Genomic DNA, 18,080 nt, shown 5'->3' with positions numbered 1-18,080 from the left:
ATTCTTCTTTTACAGCTACAAAATTATTTTTATTTTTTTGGATAAATGATGGATACAAAGTTATTTTTATTTTTTTATTTTTTGAGATCATTTTATCAATATTCTAAATATTTATAGATAAAAATGATAGTATATTCTTTGAAATGCCTTTCGAATTGTTTTTTCCCATAATTAGAAGTGAGTATCCTATTAAGGTTTGCATTGTCAATTCGTCATGGTCTTTTGGTACAATAAATCCCGTAGTAGTAGTTAATATGCGGGACTTTCAATTAGGTTTTGGCATTTATGATTCAAATGTCAGACAACTTTATTATTGCATTAAAGGTAAACTAGATTCATCTTAATTTTCGTTCGAGAAAAGTATTGTTTTTGTCTCTAACATTTGAGATAAATTTTAAAGTTATCTCTAATGTTTGAATCATTTTATTTAAGTTCTTAAAGTTTAAAATTGACTTAATATTGTCCTACCATTAGAAATCTGTTAATAGAATTGACGGCAAGATAAAATTAAGACGATTTTGAAACGTTAGGGACTTAAATAAGACGAAAACATTGGGACGAAAATGATACATAAAAATAAATTTTAATTTTATCCTTCACTGATATCAATCTTTTATGGTACATAGTTATTCAATTATTTTTAATCACATTTTAGTAAATTACACTTAATCACATTATTTTGATTCTAAATAAATTTATTTTTTTATAATTTTACTCTTAAATATTTTTACTCATCATGAAATGTTTGTAAAATGACTAGAATCATATTACTTTATTGTATATTTATCATTTTTTTCTTACAAGTTTATGTACTAGTCATCCTACAAATATTTTATGATGAGTAAAAACTTTTAAGAATAAAATTATAAAAAAATAAATTTATTTAGAATAAAATTAATGTGATTAAGTGTAATTTACTTAGATGTGATTAAAAAATAATTGAATAACTATGTGCAGTAAAAAAATGATATTATTGAAGAATAAAATTTAAATTTATTTCTATGTATCGTTTTTGTCCCCAACGTATTCGTCCTATTTAAGTCCCTAACGTTTCAAAATCGTCTCAATTTTATCTCGCCGTCAATTCCGTTAACATATTCCTAATGGTAGGACAACATTGAGTAAATTTTAAAACTTTAGAAATTTAAATAGGACGATTCAAATATTAGAGATAACTTTAAAACTTACTCCAAATATTGGGGACAATAACGACACTTTACTCTTTTCGTTTTATACGCAACAATACATTACATCTCTTACTACTCTGTCACCAATTGAGATCTAGACTTCTAGGAATATAATAAAATAATAGTAAACTTATGCATATGCAAGAAATATGAGAATTCAACTACATTTAATTAGATTTATTTAATTTTACGTTGAATAGTATTTTTGGGTCTATATTTGATTTCTTTTCGTTTTACTTCTGAAAATTTTAAATTTGTTGTCACTAAAATGTTCAAAGTTTGTTGTTTAGATCTCCAATTCTCCACAATTCAATTTACTGTTTTCACTTTCATAAAAACCAAAATAGAAAGAACAATTCTTATAAATTCTTAAAAAGTCAAAAAGTTAATGCGTATAGGTAGTTCTAATGTACTTCAATAAGGAGTGCAATATTTCAAAAAATTAACTATTGAAAAAAACAATTTATTATCAAAAATCAAACGTGCAATATTTCAAAAATTTATACAAATTATTAAAAATAAAAAAATAAAACACTCTAAATTCTAAAGCTGATTATCTAAACTATGAATCTAAAATATAATAAATAAATAACTAAAATTTGTTTAATTAACAAAAAATATCACACTATTTAGTAAAATATATTTAAAGATGAACTAAAACATATATAATCTTCTAACCTTTAATTTTATACTATTGATTAACGCACATGATTTTATTATTTCATATACTTCGTTCATAAAACTTCCATCATAAATTTCGAAACTCGCCATTATGAGTTTTCAATTCAACATGATGCAAAATAACCATATATCTTGCATACTCCAAAAACATTTTTAACGCGTATATTGTAAAACAATTACAACCATTTCATTATACGAAAATGCTACTTATACACTAATATCAACCAATAAAATCAACCGCCAATATATTTATATATAAATACATGTATAATTTAATTTATTTTCAATATATATTTGTATTCCAACGTACATTTTATATTAGTAATTAATTTTGGTATACATGTAGCATTACTCTTCATTTTATTATAAGGATTAAAAGTAATTCATCAAAAATTAAAAAGAATGGTTATAATTACTCTTGAACTACACGATAAACATTGACAACACTATAACATAAATCTTTCTCGCAGAGCAGCTGTGGATAAGGGCCGCATAAGAAAATCAATTAAGGAACTGATGGCCAATACGAGTATGAAATCAGACATATCTGGCTATATTATAATGAATATAATTACGAGATTAAAAGTATTACACGACTAACATTTTTTATATACTAATACGGATAAATTCTCTATTTTTTTTCTCTAAAAGTGTTAACTCCTAATGTTTCTCCTAAGAAATTATTCACCTTCGTGCAAGATACTATTAAATTAACTAATTAGTGCTAAATTCATTAAAGATAATGGAAATATAGGTTTTAAAGTTTTTCGTGGATCGAATATTATTAAAACTTAACCATTTTACTTCAGCAAAATTCTTGAAAAATCTTCTATTTTTAATACTTTAGCAATCCACTTAAAGATGAATAAAATGTTTTTTTCAAACTTTTGGAGACTCATTTGGAAAATATTTAAATTCTTTCAAATTATAAGAAATCACGTATTATTTAGAAATATATACTCCTAGTATTAATTAATTGTTCACTTTAATAATTTGACACAATGCAAAACCAATGTACTGTTTAAATACATTAATTTTTTGATGTAACATCATTAAAATAGATAATTAGTTGATGGTGGAAATTTATAAAGAGATGATTTTTTGTGAAGATGATAATTAAAAATAGTTAAACAATTTCGTCAAATATATTAAATCATCTAACAATGTTCAAATATCTTCGCATAAAAATAACTATATGTAAATGTTCATAGATATCAAATGAAATAAAGTCATAATTAACTTTTATAAATGCTAGATTAACTTTGGTCCATGTCACCAAGATTTTTCTAAATTTTATGTAGTTGTCGAAAACCTAACGCAATCTAATTCATTACTCGAACATGGATTCCGAAGCCCGGCATCTGTCAAAGCATAAAAAGCCAGATGTACACCTCCATGCACGAATTGCAGGAAATCACACACATACACACACACACATAACACATTTAAAATAAAGAATAAGAAAAATAAATTCTAAAAAGCAAACTGCCTTTAGCAATAATAATAACCAGTGCTCCAGTCCTTTTAAAATTTAATGTAAAATAATAATAAATAAATTAAGCTGATAAATATTTTATTTTTTAACCAAAAATTTGGAATTCAAATATTAAGAATAAATTTTTTTTTTATGGATATATGAAAAAATTGTTAAAACAAAAAATAAAACAGTGCACCAAATTTCTCCTGATCATCCCCTTCCCCTTTACATATAGTAGCATAAAGAGAAAAGAAAACATATAACATTGCCAACAACTAACACCTACTATACAACATAGGTTAAGTAAAATAAAACAAGAACAAAACCTAAAAGCAAGACCGAGAGACAAGATTACGAGAGTCACAGTAAACAGAATTTAGGGTACCATATTTATGCCGCTTGGTCATCTGTATAACTGTTTGATGTCTAAAAGAACACCTTGTTCCCAAATCTCAGCATACCTGTCCAAAATACAGTTGAACACAACATATGTTTCAATTAAAAACACAAGACTCAGATTCTTGTTTTTCACGCCAAGGGGTGTTGTATTGAGTATAAATTGTTAAACCTTGACATTTTTTTTTTTTTTGAGGAAAGATGATCAACATGCCGATAAGTGATAATCAAGAAGGAATATACAAATACAAGCAACAAAACCAGTAAGACTAAATACTTATACCTAGTTCCGTTAGCATTGATGCAAAGAAACTGGCCATGACGCCAGCCATCTTTGAAATTCCCAAAGAAGGCATCACCAGACTTGCTGTAGAACCTCCCCTCACCATTGGCCTTTCCCTTCCAAAAGTTTGCAAACCACCGATCACCAGTGTGAAAATAAAACCAACCCTGGATAATAAATAAACAACAATTACCATCCAGCACAACTTCATCGAAACACCATCAAAGATTGGTCTGTAATCAAGTACTATGATTCCCCCATACACTTTATAGCAGTTGAAATCAAGATAAATTGCCATACAAGATCGACATGATAGATTGCTACTGGTTCTAGCAATGATAAGTTGGATCAAATCATTTTCTATATTACGCTGTAACTATTGCTAAAACTCACACAATCTCTTATCTAACATGCTAATCACTTTCGTCATCTTTAGCTTCAACAAATCATCATTGGAAAGTATACATCAAAATCTAACAAACCTTGCCGTGCATGACATCATCCCTCCATGTTCCTTGAAACATGTCTCCGTTTTTGAAATAGAAGGTACCTGGCCCTGATCTCTTACCATGGCGCCATGAACCATCATATATACTTCCATCTCCAAGAATAAGACGCCCCTGAATGTAAATTTTAATATAGTTGTTCTCCCAGCATGCAGTGAGGGGGAAAAAAAAAAAACAGAAAACTTAAAATTCCAGAGTCTAGCTAGACAAATGATTTGGAAGAAACTCAGAAATCACCTTTCCTTCAGGAAGACCTCCTTGGCATCGTCCCTTGTATCTTCCTCCCCTGTATTGCATTTCCACAACAGGATTCCACTTTTTTGACAAGTCCCGTTCTGCCTCCTGTGTATAAAATATAGTCACCCTAAATTCCTTATTATTTGAGATTAGAATAAATTGAGAAAGCATGTAAGAGAATAATGAAAATCTTAAATAATTAGATGGCTAAAAGTTAAAACCCAATAGAATTATACTTTCAAAAGGAGAATTTAGCCTTTGTTCTGGAATTTGGTATTCTATGGGGTTTGAAGTTGCCTTGCACTAAATCAATTCCATAGGTAGCAAGGTCTTGGGGTTTACTTCTTTTCCAAAGTTATATTGAAGTGCAAAGTACGGAATGCTCTTCTATGTCAAACAATAACTAGGAGCTTGAACTGAAGGATCTAGATCCTACACATTATAGATAATACAAGGAAAATTTGAACTTCCTTTTTAATCTAAAGCCAAATTCAGGTGATACCCATGTGAAATTAATATTCAAGTAAAATTAGAAATACTGTCAAATGAAGCTTTAATATTTCTGCAAGTAGTGAGCAAATCTCCACTCAAGCCTAATTTTAAATAGTAGAAGGAGAATAAGGCATGTTAAATTTTGAGCTAATTCCCAAACAACATTTTTTGCAACAAAAATTTACTAGAAGGACCACTGTAATGAAGAAGGATAAAATAGGCTCCTCAAACAAATCGGCAAATCAAAATAAACCTGAACAATGATAATCATATAAAGGAACCCTCCAAGAAAGTACACAATGCCATCAGAGAGTAGAGAATGACAATTGCATGATGAATGTCAAATTTTATAGAGAAATATCTCTTGTTAAATTGTCAACTACAGAATTTATACCTTGACCCATGAAATATTGACTAATGACAGAACATTCATCAAATTTATTTTCAGGAATACATAAATGAATGAGTCATCAACAAATTTCACAGCCATTAATCATCATTACCAGCATAGAAGCAGCTCGATCAGAAAGTACTCCATGCTTCTTTGGTTTATTAGCATCTTTTCCCTTCAAAAGTGAAGATGCCAATCCCTTTACTGCTTCCAAACTTGCATCAGTCACTACATTCCAAGAAGGGATGCCCTCATTTATTGTTGATACATTTACTTCATTGACAGATTCCGGTTCCTTCTGTTCTGTCATGAATGAGACTTTTAAACAATCTTTCAAATCTTCTGAAGGCCTCACACCTACAGGAAGGTGGAATATGCTTAGATTATCTATCATATGTGTTGCATCAGCTACCCGTTCTTGGGCCCACTCCCTTGCCACTTCATATCCAGGACCCAGATTCCAGTTTTCAAGTTGCTCCCTTTGAAAAGCATAGTCATCTAATACAACTCAATTTGAAATTAAACAAAAGAACAACAGAAAAAGAAATTATTCAACAATGGTTCAACAGCAATGACACAAGGTAGTCAAAATTTCAGTGTCTCAAAATTACCACCTTCAATAATAGAGTCATAAGGGACAGAATTCTGGGCTATAGAGTCGAACATATCTTCTTTTTCAGAAAACCTAATACCATTCAGAAGCCAACATCGAGAAGGTGAAAAGCAAAATTAATTTGTTTAAAAAATTAGAAACAATTTTCCTTTTCATTTGGGGGAGCCTAAGATAGAGAGAAAACCTTGAAGTAGCCAACTTGGAGCTGCTGCTGCTCACTCTTGGCTCCAACTGTTCATTGTGATTATTAAAACTGCCATCTACAAAATGTGCAGCATTCTTATTTGGCTCCTCATCCCTTTCATAAGACTCCATCACTTTCTGAGGAGTTACTGCACACTCTTTTCCTGTGTGAACTTGTTGCTGATTATGCGTCCCCCAAAAGCTAAAAAGACGAGGAAAATGCAGGGCCAGTCTGGATAGTATACCAACACTCTGGACAGATTGTTTCACGTTTGAACTGCTATTTACAATTACAAAACAGGAAACTCAACATGTTGATGAAATGAGAAACAATAAAAACACTGAAAAAAGGATTTCACCATCAAGCATCCATGTCAAGTTACTCACCCAAGTGCAAGGACAGTTGTTATCCATAAGTTGGGCTCAACATTTGGCTCATAGATTGTGGATACTAATATGTCCCCCGTATATGCTGTAGTTTGACGGAATGTACGCAGAAAGGCTGCTATATCGCTATGATTAATGGGTACTGAACTAGCAAGAATGCAGATAACAATACTAGTTGGATCCTGAACAAAATAGTGATTGTATTAAGTTAAGATGGTAGACAAGAACAAATCAGAATAATACTAGAACTGTGAACTCCTAAGTTTAAAATAAATATTTAAAGGAAACCGTGCTATGCTGAACAGATGACAGGCAAATCATTCTGGAAAAGAAACAGCAGTGTTTAATGAAAGAACCAATGCAAGTTAAATACTTTTAAATTGTTATTAACTATGAAAACATTGTACCTATTATGGATGACTATGAAAAAATTGGAGATACCTTTAAACGAACACCAAGGAAAGGACACTCTAATGTAGACTGCAATATTGAGGTTTTGATGTTATATGCAGCTCCAAATCCGATCCCTGCTTCTTTATAGTTTGCCAATATCTGTAAATAGTAGCATTTGTTATACAAAGGAATGGGGAGAAAATATTTGGAAACACAAAATATAGATAAAAACAAGGGTGTCAATTAACTTTGATGGGGACAAAAGGTCAAACATTACCAGAGAAAAATGTTAGAAACTTACTTTATTAACTTCTGAAGTGCTGGCTTCAGTCACACCATCCTGCAATCTATCTACAAGTTTTCTATGCGTCTCCTGCAAAGCTATTCACGTGTTAGCTTATAGTTATTTTGTATAACCAAACAACCCAAAATATACTAAAAAAAAAAACTTACAGATTTTAATACATATATGGCCTTAATAGCCAACAAAACTGCATTATTTGCAGTCTTCATGGCCTCATCTAGAGTCAACAAGTCTTTTTGAAGCAGTGCATCAATATCAATTTCTGTGGGAAAAATCAACAAAAATGAGCACCTGCTCAGGATTATCATGTGAAAATATCATACACCAGTAGCATGAACAGTTGCTGCATATTTCTTTTAATGGTAAAAGTATTTCCAGAAATTTTTATAATAAAATCTTTATGCATTAGTCTTTCTTTTGTCATAGTTTTATTCTTCCAATTTGATCAATGGAGCCTCACCTATAATTAAATTCGCGCTCTCCTTAAGCTTCCCCATCAAATCCTTCACCTGAGAGTTTGACTCAAATAAATCACATCAAGAATTCTATTGCAATCATAGAACAAAAACTATATGACGTCTAATAACATTCACTGGCATTATCATAATTTATCAGTTATAGAGCCAATGGAAATTTTATCACATTGTAGGTGAAAATGAAAAAATGTTTGAAAGGGACAATATGATTGGGGACCTATATATTTATTCAAAGGCAGTCAAAGCACATAAGGTACCTCATCCTGTCGTCTTAACCCTTCAAAGCTAAAAGGCCTCAAAACTATAGCAACTGCTAACCCATTTCTGGACCTCACAGTTTCAAAAATATCAACTGCAACAGAAAGGTCCAATCCATATCCTGCACTAGCCACCTAAGAAAGCACAATGAGAAGAGAGGGGGGGGGGGGGGGGCGGTTTAACATTAGATTACACAAAATTCATGATGGAATAATGTCTTATGATCCCATAAATTATGCAACTGTGCTAGGAGTGCAACCACAAGCAATGTAAATCAGCTTTATCGTGTAAATTGCAGTAAACAGTTACATAAAATTTCCTTTTACTAAGATAAACATATTTATTATAAAGTGACATATAACGAATTCAAGCGTCTCAGTTGACTTATGTGCACTTCACATAATCTGAATGGGACAAACTAGTTCACTCAAATATTTTGGTAACTTTGTTGAAGCAAGGTACAAGAGTTTTAAGGAAAGGAATGTACAAACAAGGACAACAGTCTTTGAGCATGTCTTCATAAATACTGGAGCTTTGACAACTGTTGGAGAAAATTCTGCAAAAGTAACCAAAACAAATGTAGTTCAGTGGCTTTTAACAGTGGAGAAAACACTGAGGTATGTATGAATATCTGAACTGTAATTCATTCATGTCATCCCTCCCCTTCAATTTTTTTTTCTTTTAACTAAACATTATTTAATTGTATGGTCTGTCTTCTAATTTGAAGTTTAGGCTTCAACTTTGATAGTAAATGAATAATATGAGAAGGAAAAAATCAAGAAGGATGTTACTGTAATGGACATTTTATTTCCAGAAACACCAAAAATGAAAGAATTCCCAATATAATTTTTCTATATTAAACTAAAAAACTAAGAAGTATTGGATAAAAAAAGTACCGCAGTAAAATTAAGTCAAAAGAAAACCTTCTTCCATTCATCTACTTTCTTTATTAAACTAGACAAATAAGAACTAGTTGATCCAAAAAGTATCACAGTAAAATTAAGTCAACAGAACAACCTTCTTCCCTTGATCTACGCTGTAATTGAGCCTCGTGTGATTCTTTCATTATGATATTCCTGCAAAATATTTAGAACTTAAGGCAATTCAAAATGGAATTAAAAATCAATTCCAGAAGAAATTATTTTATTATTCCAAATGTAGGAGATAATTTAATAATGTAAAACTAGTATAATCTCTAGCACACTCTGAAGTGATGTTCTAGTTAAAATCTAGCACAGGGAAAGTAGGAAACCATTAACAGCGTTTGTCCATACTTTTCTTTTAGATCAGATCTTAACTGCTGAGAGTATTACTCTTAAGAATAAAGGATTGCTCGTGTTTATGCTAATGAAGAGAAAATAACCATACGAAGAACAGTTATCTCTTTCAATTCTGGCAAAAGCATACGAGCGAAACTATCAGATAACTTTTAACTGTGAATTGCTGTCGTTGTATGCTAGAAAGTCATTACGACCTTAGACGAAAGTAATAACTAAAAAAAACACAATGATTTTGCTAATTTTTCCAGTTATGAGAATCTATTAGAACAACACGTATTCTCGTAAACCAAAACAGTATTCAAATTTCGAATTCACCGTAATCGTCACAAGAGAAAATTACGAAAGAATAAAATCTCTGAGCGGAGACTAGAAGATTACCAAAACCGCAGCGACGACAACTGAAACTGCGATCTCAAGCAGAAATCGATAACCGCGTCCTTCCGACTGCCAATGCCGATGACTTCGATGAACTCAGGTTTAGCTTCTCCGCTCTCGGTTCCGCCATAACCGTTCGACGACGAAGCATTCTCCAAGCACAACCTGATGCGAACAAACGGTTTCGAATTTCGATTCCAGCGAAGGCCATAGTCGCGGCGACGAAGAAGAAAAGGGCACCGGCAACAAACTTGTTTCGAAGAGAAAGGGAAAATCGAAGGATTGGTAACTGCTCTGAACGTCGGGAATGCAGAAAGCTCCATTTATTTATACTAAGGGATTAGGCGAAGGGTCGAGTACAGTATTGTAGAGAAGATAGGGCTTCCGTCCATTTAGTGCGTAAAGCTGAGCTGAGCTAATAAGCTAAGCTATTCTATGTTTCTTCTGTGCTGTACTGTACTGTACTTTGTGGACATGTAGAAATGCGCCTCATTTCTTTGTTGAGCTGAGCGCTTCAAATCATACCAAAGCGAAAATCACGCGAGGAGTATTGGTGGCGAAAGGAGGGCCACTGAAGTCTGTATTGTTTTCCTTAATTTTTTTTCTCAAATTAAATTTTGGCCTTTTCTTCCTATAGTTTGAGTTTTATTTTGATTAAGGTAAATTAAAATTACAAAATTATCTACCTCTTAAAAAAGAAAGAAATAAAAAATTATATAATTTGAATCGTGACAAATTATATACTTAAATAAAATGGATTTCAAAATTAACCATTTTACAAATATTACAAATGAATAATTTTGAGCTTTATTTTATTTAAATATGCAATTTGTCCCTAAATTTCTCCTAACTTTTCCTATATATGTAAATAGAAAATAAATAATAGATATACGTTACGAAACTTACAATTAATACTTTTTGGTGATACTAATGCTTTTATTTTTTGGTAGTGTCATGGGCTGAAAACCCGACCCGCACCTAGAAGAGAACCGGTTACAAACACAACACTATAATTTCCTAACCCACTATCATATTAATATAATTAATAAGTAATAACAAGACTCTTTGGGTTTATGAAGATGTTTAGACGCAAACTGAATTTGGTTGGAGCGGCAATCGGACCAGTTTTGATGTATCTTTGCAGCAGGGAGTCTCATTGTATTTGTTCTTCCTCGCAGAACGTATTGAAGTGCATTGCCACTTTCTTATTCTCCTTTCAATCTTTTTTGGCGTGTAAATTTATCAAGAATGTACCAAAGCGGATGACTTAAGGAGAGAAATCAGGGAGAGCAAAAAGCAGCTCCTTCCAATGAATTCAATATTTCAACACTCTTCTTCTCCGCCGCGTTCAACTGCCGCCATTACCACCCTTCTTAAGGCCTGCAAGACCATTCATCACCTCTACCAAGTCCACGCCTCCATCATCCAACGAGGCCTAGAGCAAGATCACCTCATCATCTCCCGCTTCATTTCCCTTTCCGCCTCCTTTGCCGCCACTGCTTCATATTACACCGCCGTCTTCGACTGCGTCCTTGGCCCTTCCCCTTTCCTCTGGAACTCCCTCATTGGAGCCCACACCAAAGGAAGTTACTTTTTCGACACCCTCTCTGCTTTTATTCGCATGAAGGCACATGGGTCCCTTCCGGATAGGTACACTTACTCTTCTGTGATTAAGGCTTGTTCAAGCATGTGCAGATCCTGGGAAGGAAAATTGCTCCATGGCTCGGCGTTGAGGTGTGGGGTTGAAGGTGATATGTTTGTTGGAACCTGTTTGGTCGATATGTATGGAAAATGTGGAAAGATTGGTGACGCTCGCAAGGTGTTTGATGGAATGTCTGAGAAGAATGCAGTTTCATGGACGGCTATGGTGGTTGGCTATGTGAAGGTTGGGGATATGGTGGAGGCAAAGAGGCTGTTTGATGAAATGCCGCAGAGGAATGTGGCATCATGGAATGCGATGATATGGGGTTTTGTGAAGGTGAGGGATTTGGGCAATGCTAGGGTAGTACTTGATGCTATGCCGGAAAAGAGTGTTGTTTCTTTCACGATCATGATTGATGGCTATGCAAAGGCTGGTGACATGGCTACCTCAAGGTTCTTGTTTGACCAAGCTCCGGAAAAGGATATTGTTGCATGGTCTACTTTGATATCAGGGTATGTACAGAATGGTCAACCTAACAGGGCCTTGAGAGTATTTCTTGAGATGGAATCAATGAATGTGAAACCTGATGAATTCATATTGGTTAGCTTGATGTCAGCTTCTTCTCAGTTGGGTAATTTAGAACTGGCTCGATGGGTTGATTCTTATGTAAACAAGAGCTCTATTGATATGAAACAGGACCATGTGATTGCAGCGCTTCTGGATATGAATGCTAAATGTGGAAACATGGAAAGGGCATTAAAATTATTTGAAGAAACGCCTAACCGTGATCTAGTCTCATATTGTTCGATGATACAAGGGTTGTCAATTCATGGATTCGAGGAAGATGCACTGAATTTCTTTAACAGGATGGTGAAGGATGGGCTAACTCCGGATGAGGTGGCCTTCAAAATCATTCTAACAGCTTGTAGTCATGCTGGACTTGTTGATGAGGGCTGGAACTACTTCCGCTCCATGAAGGAAAAGTACTGCATTAGTCCTTCACCTGATCACTATGCATGTATGGTTGACCTTCTAAGTCGATCAGGGCATTTACGGGATGCTTATGAGCTTATAAAAGTAATGCCAGTGGAGCCTCATGCTGCTGCCTGGGGTGCACTTCTTGCGGCATGTAAAGCATATGGTGATTCAGAGTTAGGAGAGATTGCTGCTAATCAACTTTTTGAGATTGAACCTCAAAATGCTGCTAACTATGTGCTGTTGTCTAACATCTATGCAGCAGCAAATCGATGGATAGATGTTTCCCTTGTAAGAACGAAGATGAGGAACAGTAGGGTGCGGAAGGTACCTGGTTGCAGTCAGTTTAATCCAGACTTGGGCTCTTTGGCCTTTTAAGCTTCCAAAATTGCATATATGAAGCTGTCAATAAGAAAATTTTGGTTGCATAAGGTAAGAGGTGATGCAATTTTTTCAGTTGATCTGGGAGCTTAGTGGTTGCTCCATTGTTGTTAAATTGAAATAGCATTGACAGAATTGAAGTTATCATCTGTATAAAGATATTTTACATGAATAATTATTTATGAAAATATTTAATAAAAAGAGATGATTATTCATGTAAAATGATAATTAAGATCTCAACATGTATTACATTAAATAATTTAGTCAAATATATTAATTTATTTAATTATTTTCGACTATTTTTTCACACACACTTTCGCGTGATAGTTAACGTGTATTATGAATTAACACAAAGCACAAACTTTTGCATATATAGCTAAGCTGCTAAACATCGTGTAAGCTTGGAGTATGATATTGAAAGACCAAGAATAAGTTCTGATAAAGGTCATGGCTGATCCAACCTCACTTGCTCCTCAAAAGGGTCAATCCTCTTCTTCTGATCAGTGAGTTTATCTCTCTCAATACTACTGTTATTATTAATTCAATGTGATAATAAAGTCTAGTTATGTGTTTCTAGTGCTAGCTTTATTCATTAAAATAGGAAATGGACTTCTGATAGCAATAATTCTTTGATCTAGCTGTGAAATTTTGTGGTGTTTATAATAGGAGTTTAGAAATCAAGATAATAAAGAGAAAAATTGACATGCATAATATATGTTACAGTTATGATTTGAAGTGAGGAACTTGAACTTGTAATCTATTGTTCTGATATGTAGTTGATTGGTGCCGGAAAAGTGAAAAGAAAGATTACAAGTTCAAATTCCTCACTTTAAATCTAAATTGTAAATGTTATGCTTAACAATTCTAAATTGTTTTCTGTGTTTTTTCAGGTTGATCTTGAAAGAGTTGCAAGGGACACTCATCGTTATCTAGGAGCAGACCTTGAATAAGAGATTTTGTTCTGCATTGTATAAGAGAGAAGATGGATGTGATTGACTTGGAGGATGAATCGAGTGATATTGAGATTTTGAATTCTATGGTTGTCACCAATGAGCACTTCCAAACTGCTTTGACTTCTTCAAACCCATCTGTGTTGTGTGCAATAGTGAGTTCCCTTGCTGAATTCTCAACCTGAATGATTCTAAGCATGATTAATCTTTTTTGATTGCATAAACTTTGGAAAAGAAAGACACTACTCTTGCAAATATATACAATGCATTTAGCATATTAATGTCTTATCCTTTGTATTTATTGAGTTCTGTTATTATTTCAGTTACAAAATTGAATGAAAATGTTCTTTTATTATTATGTTGACCTTTAATTTGGAAATTGTTTACATGAACCATGATGGAGGTTCCAAATGTTTCCTATGATGATATTGGAGGTCTAGAGAAATGTTAAAAGGGAGCTTCAAGAGGTGCAAAAATTCGAAAATTTGATTTCATATTCCGAATCTTAAATGTGTTGTATATTAGGTATGTTTTCAACAATTTATTAATATAAGAGATTTATTTTACTGTTTATAGATGGTTCAATACCCGGTGGAACATGCTGAGAAGTTTGAGAAATTTGGCATGTCGCCTTCCAAAGGTGTTCTTTTCTTTGGCCCTCCGGGCTGCGGCAAAACCCTGTTTACAAAAGCAATTGCAAACGAATTCCAGGCCAACTTCATAAGTGTCAGGGACCTGCATTGCTTCTGCAGTTGGCCTGGCATTCCGAAATTCACACGGTCCAAAATTCATAAATGGACCGAGTCATTTGTTGTCCTGGAAAAAAAGAAGTCTCAGCTAAAAAGGGTTGAAGGATCTTAGAAATGGTTTTGCTTTGTTAATTAATGGTTGGAGATCATAGAAATGATCTGAAAAAACCAACAAAAAATTTCAAACAGTCCAAAATTGAAGCATGGACTAAGTTGTTTGTTGAAAGGGAAAAAGAAAGATCATAGCCAGTCAAATGGATTGGGAGATCATACATTGCTTTTTTAGTAAAATGGGTTGGATGGTCATACAAATTAGAAATTATTTGAAAAAACCAACAAAAATTTTCAAATAGTTCAAAATTCAGATGTGGTCTGGGTCATTTCTTATCCTGAAAAAAAAATGCTAGTCATTCCTCATTTGACAAGATGTTGATGTCTTTCCTGCTCAGTTCCTATGCTGATACTGAATTTTTGTTTATTATCCCTTTTTTTTGGTTCATTTGTTCTAGTAATTGGTTAGTGAAAGCTGTTAATGCTATCTTATAATTGAAATTTCTTTGGTTTCTGAAAGCTGTCCTAAATTCCCCCATTCTCTAACCACATTGAATTTGTTGGTCAATCAAATGGAATAGTTTCGACAGCTTTCTCTTCCACGAGTGTTTTAAATTTTGAAATTATTTCTTTTATCCCAGTTTAGACTTTAGTGTAAGATGTGAGTGTGTGTGTGCATGCGTGCATGTTTTATTCTTTAATACCTTCTAAATCATGAATATTATTTTTCAAAATTTGTACTGATTTTTCATCTGTTCAAGTAATTCGTTTGTAGTTTCTTCGTCCAAGGTTAGGTCTGGTTAAGTTTGTAATGGGAATGTATTTTTCGTTACAGGAAGAAGAAAGTAATATATGGCTATTTAAAATTGTCACTCTTAATTCCATTTTCGAAAAAGTTTCTTTAGTGTAGCATTCCCAGGCATCCAATTGTGATATACGAGCATTGTTCATGATTTGGAATTGGTCTGTTCATCCTTTGTGTAAACCTAGGTTATTTCAAAATGTAGATGTTGAACCTCCCAAATTGAAATCAATTATGGATGTGTGTCGTATATTTAGGGGTAGATGACTCAAAGGCAAAGCCTAGATGCTTGGGTAGCATGTGTAGCTTGCAGTTCTAGATGCCTAACTCCTTTTACTTTAGTGGTTTTCCTGTGTTTGTAAGACAAGCTTGTGCCCTTTATGTTTCTGGTCATCTGGTAATGGTTGATCTCTTAATTTTAAAAGTTCCTAAATTTGCTTATTGAATAGAGTGCTGGTTCTGTAGTCGAAAAGAATTCAGCCATATCAAGGTCATCATCTTTAGGTTCTAGGACATCAAATGCATGCTGCCATTTTTCTGGATTTGATTGTTATGGAAAAATGTATTTATTTGCAGAAGAGATGTATTTTTTAAAGGTTTGATTCCATTTTTACATGCTTATTATTTAGCAATATATGTAAATCAAATTCGAATAAATAAATAATGTATCAAAGAAATTGATCTATTATGAACCAGTTTGTGAGCTTAACAAACTAAACATCCAAATTCTTTTTCAGAGGAACTTAATTCAAACTCTGTAATAATAAGCAAGATAAAGGCCACCCCACACATTTTTAATGAGTGGGGCAGCCTGAGTGGTTCACTGGTGGCTCTGCTTCTTTTAAGCATATGTTTATATATTTGACAAAAAGAAAATAATTTATTAATCTTTGTTATTGCTCATCAATGTTGAGTCTGTTAGCACTCTGAATTCTGGATCTCCATTGCTTTAGAAAGTTTTTCGCAATTTATATGGTATTGTGTTGAGAACTGTGTAGCACCTTAAAAAAAAGAAAAAAAATTATTTGTGTTGACCAATGCTGGCGGTAGTTATTTGTCTCGAATGACCTTCTGAAGCCGAAACATGTATTGCAGGCTTCGGAGTTCTCTTTGGCTTCAATTTAAACCTGAACATATTGCTGCTGGAGCTGCATATCTTGCTGCCAAGTTTCTCAACATGGATCTTGCTGCTGATCGGAACATCTGGCAAGAGTTCCAGACAACACCATCCATTCTTCAAGGTAACCTCATCCCACATCCTTTTTTAATATCAAGATTGGGATAAATCTTATGCAGTTAAAAATTGAGCGATCTTTATTATTTTGGAAGGTATCTTCTTGAATCGCTGTCAGCCTACTTTTCAGCTGCGAAAAATAGTTTTGTATTTTATATTTTCTGATGATTAATCTCACCTTGTTGCAGATGTCTCGCAGCAATTATTGGAGCTCTTCTGTAAGTATAAAAGAACAAGATAGCATTTACCTTGTAGAGTAGATTCTAAGTACATAGTCAAAATGTCGCAGAGTTGAAGTAGTATGAGCCACATATAATCAGTGTTGGGAAGTTTGATAAATAATTTGGCAGATTACAGCCGTGTTTCAGCATCTCATGTATACTTTTATTAAACCTGGATCACATTTTGCATACATTTCGTTGGTGCAATGCAGGGCGTCTAGTCTAGTTGAGGAGGAACCATCATTGGGGTTCCAAGGTGTCAAATTCTGTTTTAATTAATCTTGTAGAAATGGTTTCACGATATAAGATGTTGCTGAAATTGGTTGTGTTCTCACTTCTCCAACGGTTGCACGGTGCTGTGGTTGTGGGACTCCGGCTCGCCAGAACAGGGAAGAGACGGCGCTGATTCTTCTTCTCATCGCTGCAGGTTGGCAATATAGTTCAGATGAGTGGAAGGAAGTCCTTGAGGTTGTGATACTCATCCCTGACTTCAGAGGCCTCCATCTCCAAGCCGGAGCGGTGGCTTAGATACCGCCGGGCTAGTTCTTGAAAGAGCCTAGCAGTGGAAACGACACAAATATCCAACACAAGAACAATATAGAAGCACTTACAATACAATATGGCAACAACTATAACAAGCAAATATAGCAACTAAAGCAATAACAAGAACACACCGAGATTTTAACGTGAAAAACCTCTTCAATGTGAGAGGTAAAAACCACGAGTCGTTCATACCAATGAAATAGTTCTACTATAATCAAATGAAATACAAGAGAGTCTCAAACAAAGCACAAAAACGTGCATATAACCAGCCAAAACATCAAAGCACAAAAGCTCACAAATAAGAAGCAAGAAGATGAAATATATCCAAAAAACAAAGTTGCTGTCGAAGCCAATTTCTCCCTCTGCAAATCTCAATTAAAATCTCCACCGTTCAGAATAAAGAACAAAATGTGAAGAATCTACAGTCCAAATTTTATGTTGATCCAACGGTGAAAGAATGAGAAACTGCCGTTCCAAGATTATTGCTCTGTGTAAAAACGAAAAACTTAATTTCTCTCTTGCAAAGCCAATTTCTCTCACTGCAAATCCCCAATCAACATTTTCACCGACCAGAATGAAGAACAAGATGATAGGAACACGCAGTTTAAATTTC

The 18,080-nt window shown here is 33.7% G+C and overlaps 2 protein-coding genes across 12 annotated transcripts; one reads left to right on the top strand and one right to left on the bottom strand.

Annotated features, from left to right (window-relative positions):
- Window positions 1-3,474: 3,474 nt before the first annotated feature.
- Window positions 3,475-10,511, bottom strand: LOC112712166 (protein ACCUMULATION AND REPLICATION OF CHLOROPLASTS 3, chloroplastic). Of its 8 annotated transcripts, none has more exons than XR_011866104.1 (16): window positions 9,923-10,450; window positions 9,282-9,340; window positions 8,756-8,820; window positions 8,264-8,398; window positions 7,991-8,039; window positions 7,680-7,792; window positions 7,528-7,599; window positions 7,275-7,385; window positions 6,834-7,015; window positions 6,448-6,726; window positions 6,265-6,335; window positions 5,763-6,148; window positions 4,768-4,894; window positions 4,507-4,644; window positions 4,025-4,191; window positions 3,475-3,806 (listed from the first exon to the last, which is right to left on the bottom strand). XR_011866104.1 is itself a non-coding variant. In XM_025764977.3 (16 exons), the coding sequence occupies exons 1-16, from the start codon at window positions 10,240-10,242 to the stop codon at window positions 3,749-3,751; spliced, it is 2,307 nt and encodes a 768-aa protein (XP_025620762.1). In that variant the 5' UTR covers window positions 10,243-10,511; the 3' UTR covers window positions 3,475-3,748. The 8 variants fall into 8 exon arrangements, 5 of the variants coding, with proteins under 5 accessions (XP_025620762.1, XP_025620761.1, XP_072059667.1 ...); XM_025764977.3 differs by having other exon boundaries at window positions 4,768-4,872; window positions 6,448-6,723; window positions 9,923-10,511; XM_025764976.3 differs by having other exon boundaries at window positions 4,768-4,872.
- Window positions 10,512-10,957: 446 nt separating this feature from the next.
- Window positions 10,958-17,132, top strand: LOC112712167 (putative pentatricopeptide repeat-containing protein At5g37570). Of its 4 annotated transcripts, XM_072203561.1 has the most exons (7): window positions 10,958-12,968; window positions 13,294-13,420; window positions 13,808-14,022; window positions 14,271-14,334; window positions 14,444-14,507; window positions 16,565-16,710; window positions 16,892-17,132. In XM_072203561.1, the coding sequence occupies exon 1, from the start codon at window positions 11,229-11,231 to the stop codon at window positions 12,912-12,914; it is 1,686 nt and encodes a 561-aa protein (XP_072059662.1). In that variant the 5' UTR covers window positions 10,958-11,228; the 3' UTR covers window positions 12,915-12,968; window positions 13,294-13,420; window positions 13,808-14,022; window positions 14,271-14,334; window positions 14,444-14,507; window positions 16,565-16,710; window positions 16,892-17,132. The 4 variants fall into 4 exon arrangements, with proteins under 4 accessions (XP_072059662.1, XP_072059664.1, XP_072059663.1 ...); XM_072203563.1 differs by lacking the exon at window positions 14,444-14,507 and having other exon boundaries at window positions 10,980-12,968; XM_072203562.1 differs by lacking the exon at window positions 14,444-14,507 and having other exon boundaries at window positions 10,980-12,968; window positions 14,271-14,392.
- Window positions 17,133-18,080: the final 948 nt, after the last annotated feature.

Source organism: Arachis hypogaea, chromosome 9 (assembly GCF_003086295.3).
Source record: "Arachis hypogaea cultivar Tifrunner chromosome 9, arahy.Tifrunner.gnm2.J5K5, whole genome shotgun sequence".
NCBI lineage: Eukaryota > Viridiplantae > Streptophyta > Magnoliopsida > Fabales > Fabaceae > Arachis > Arachis hypogaea.
This window is presented reverse-complemented; position numbering and strand designations above follow the sequence as displayed.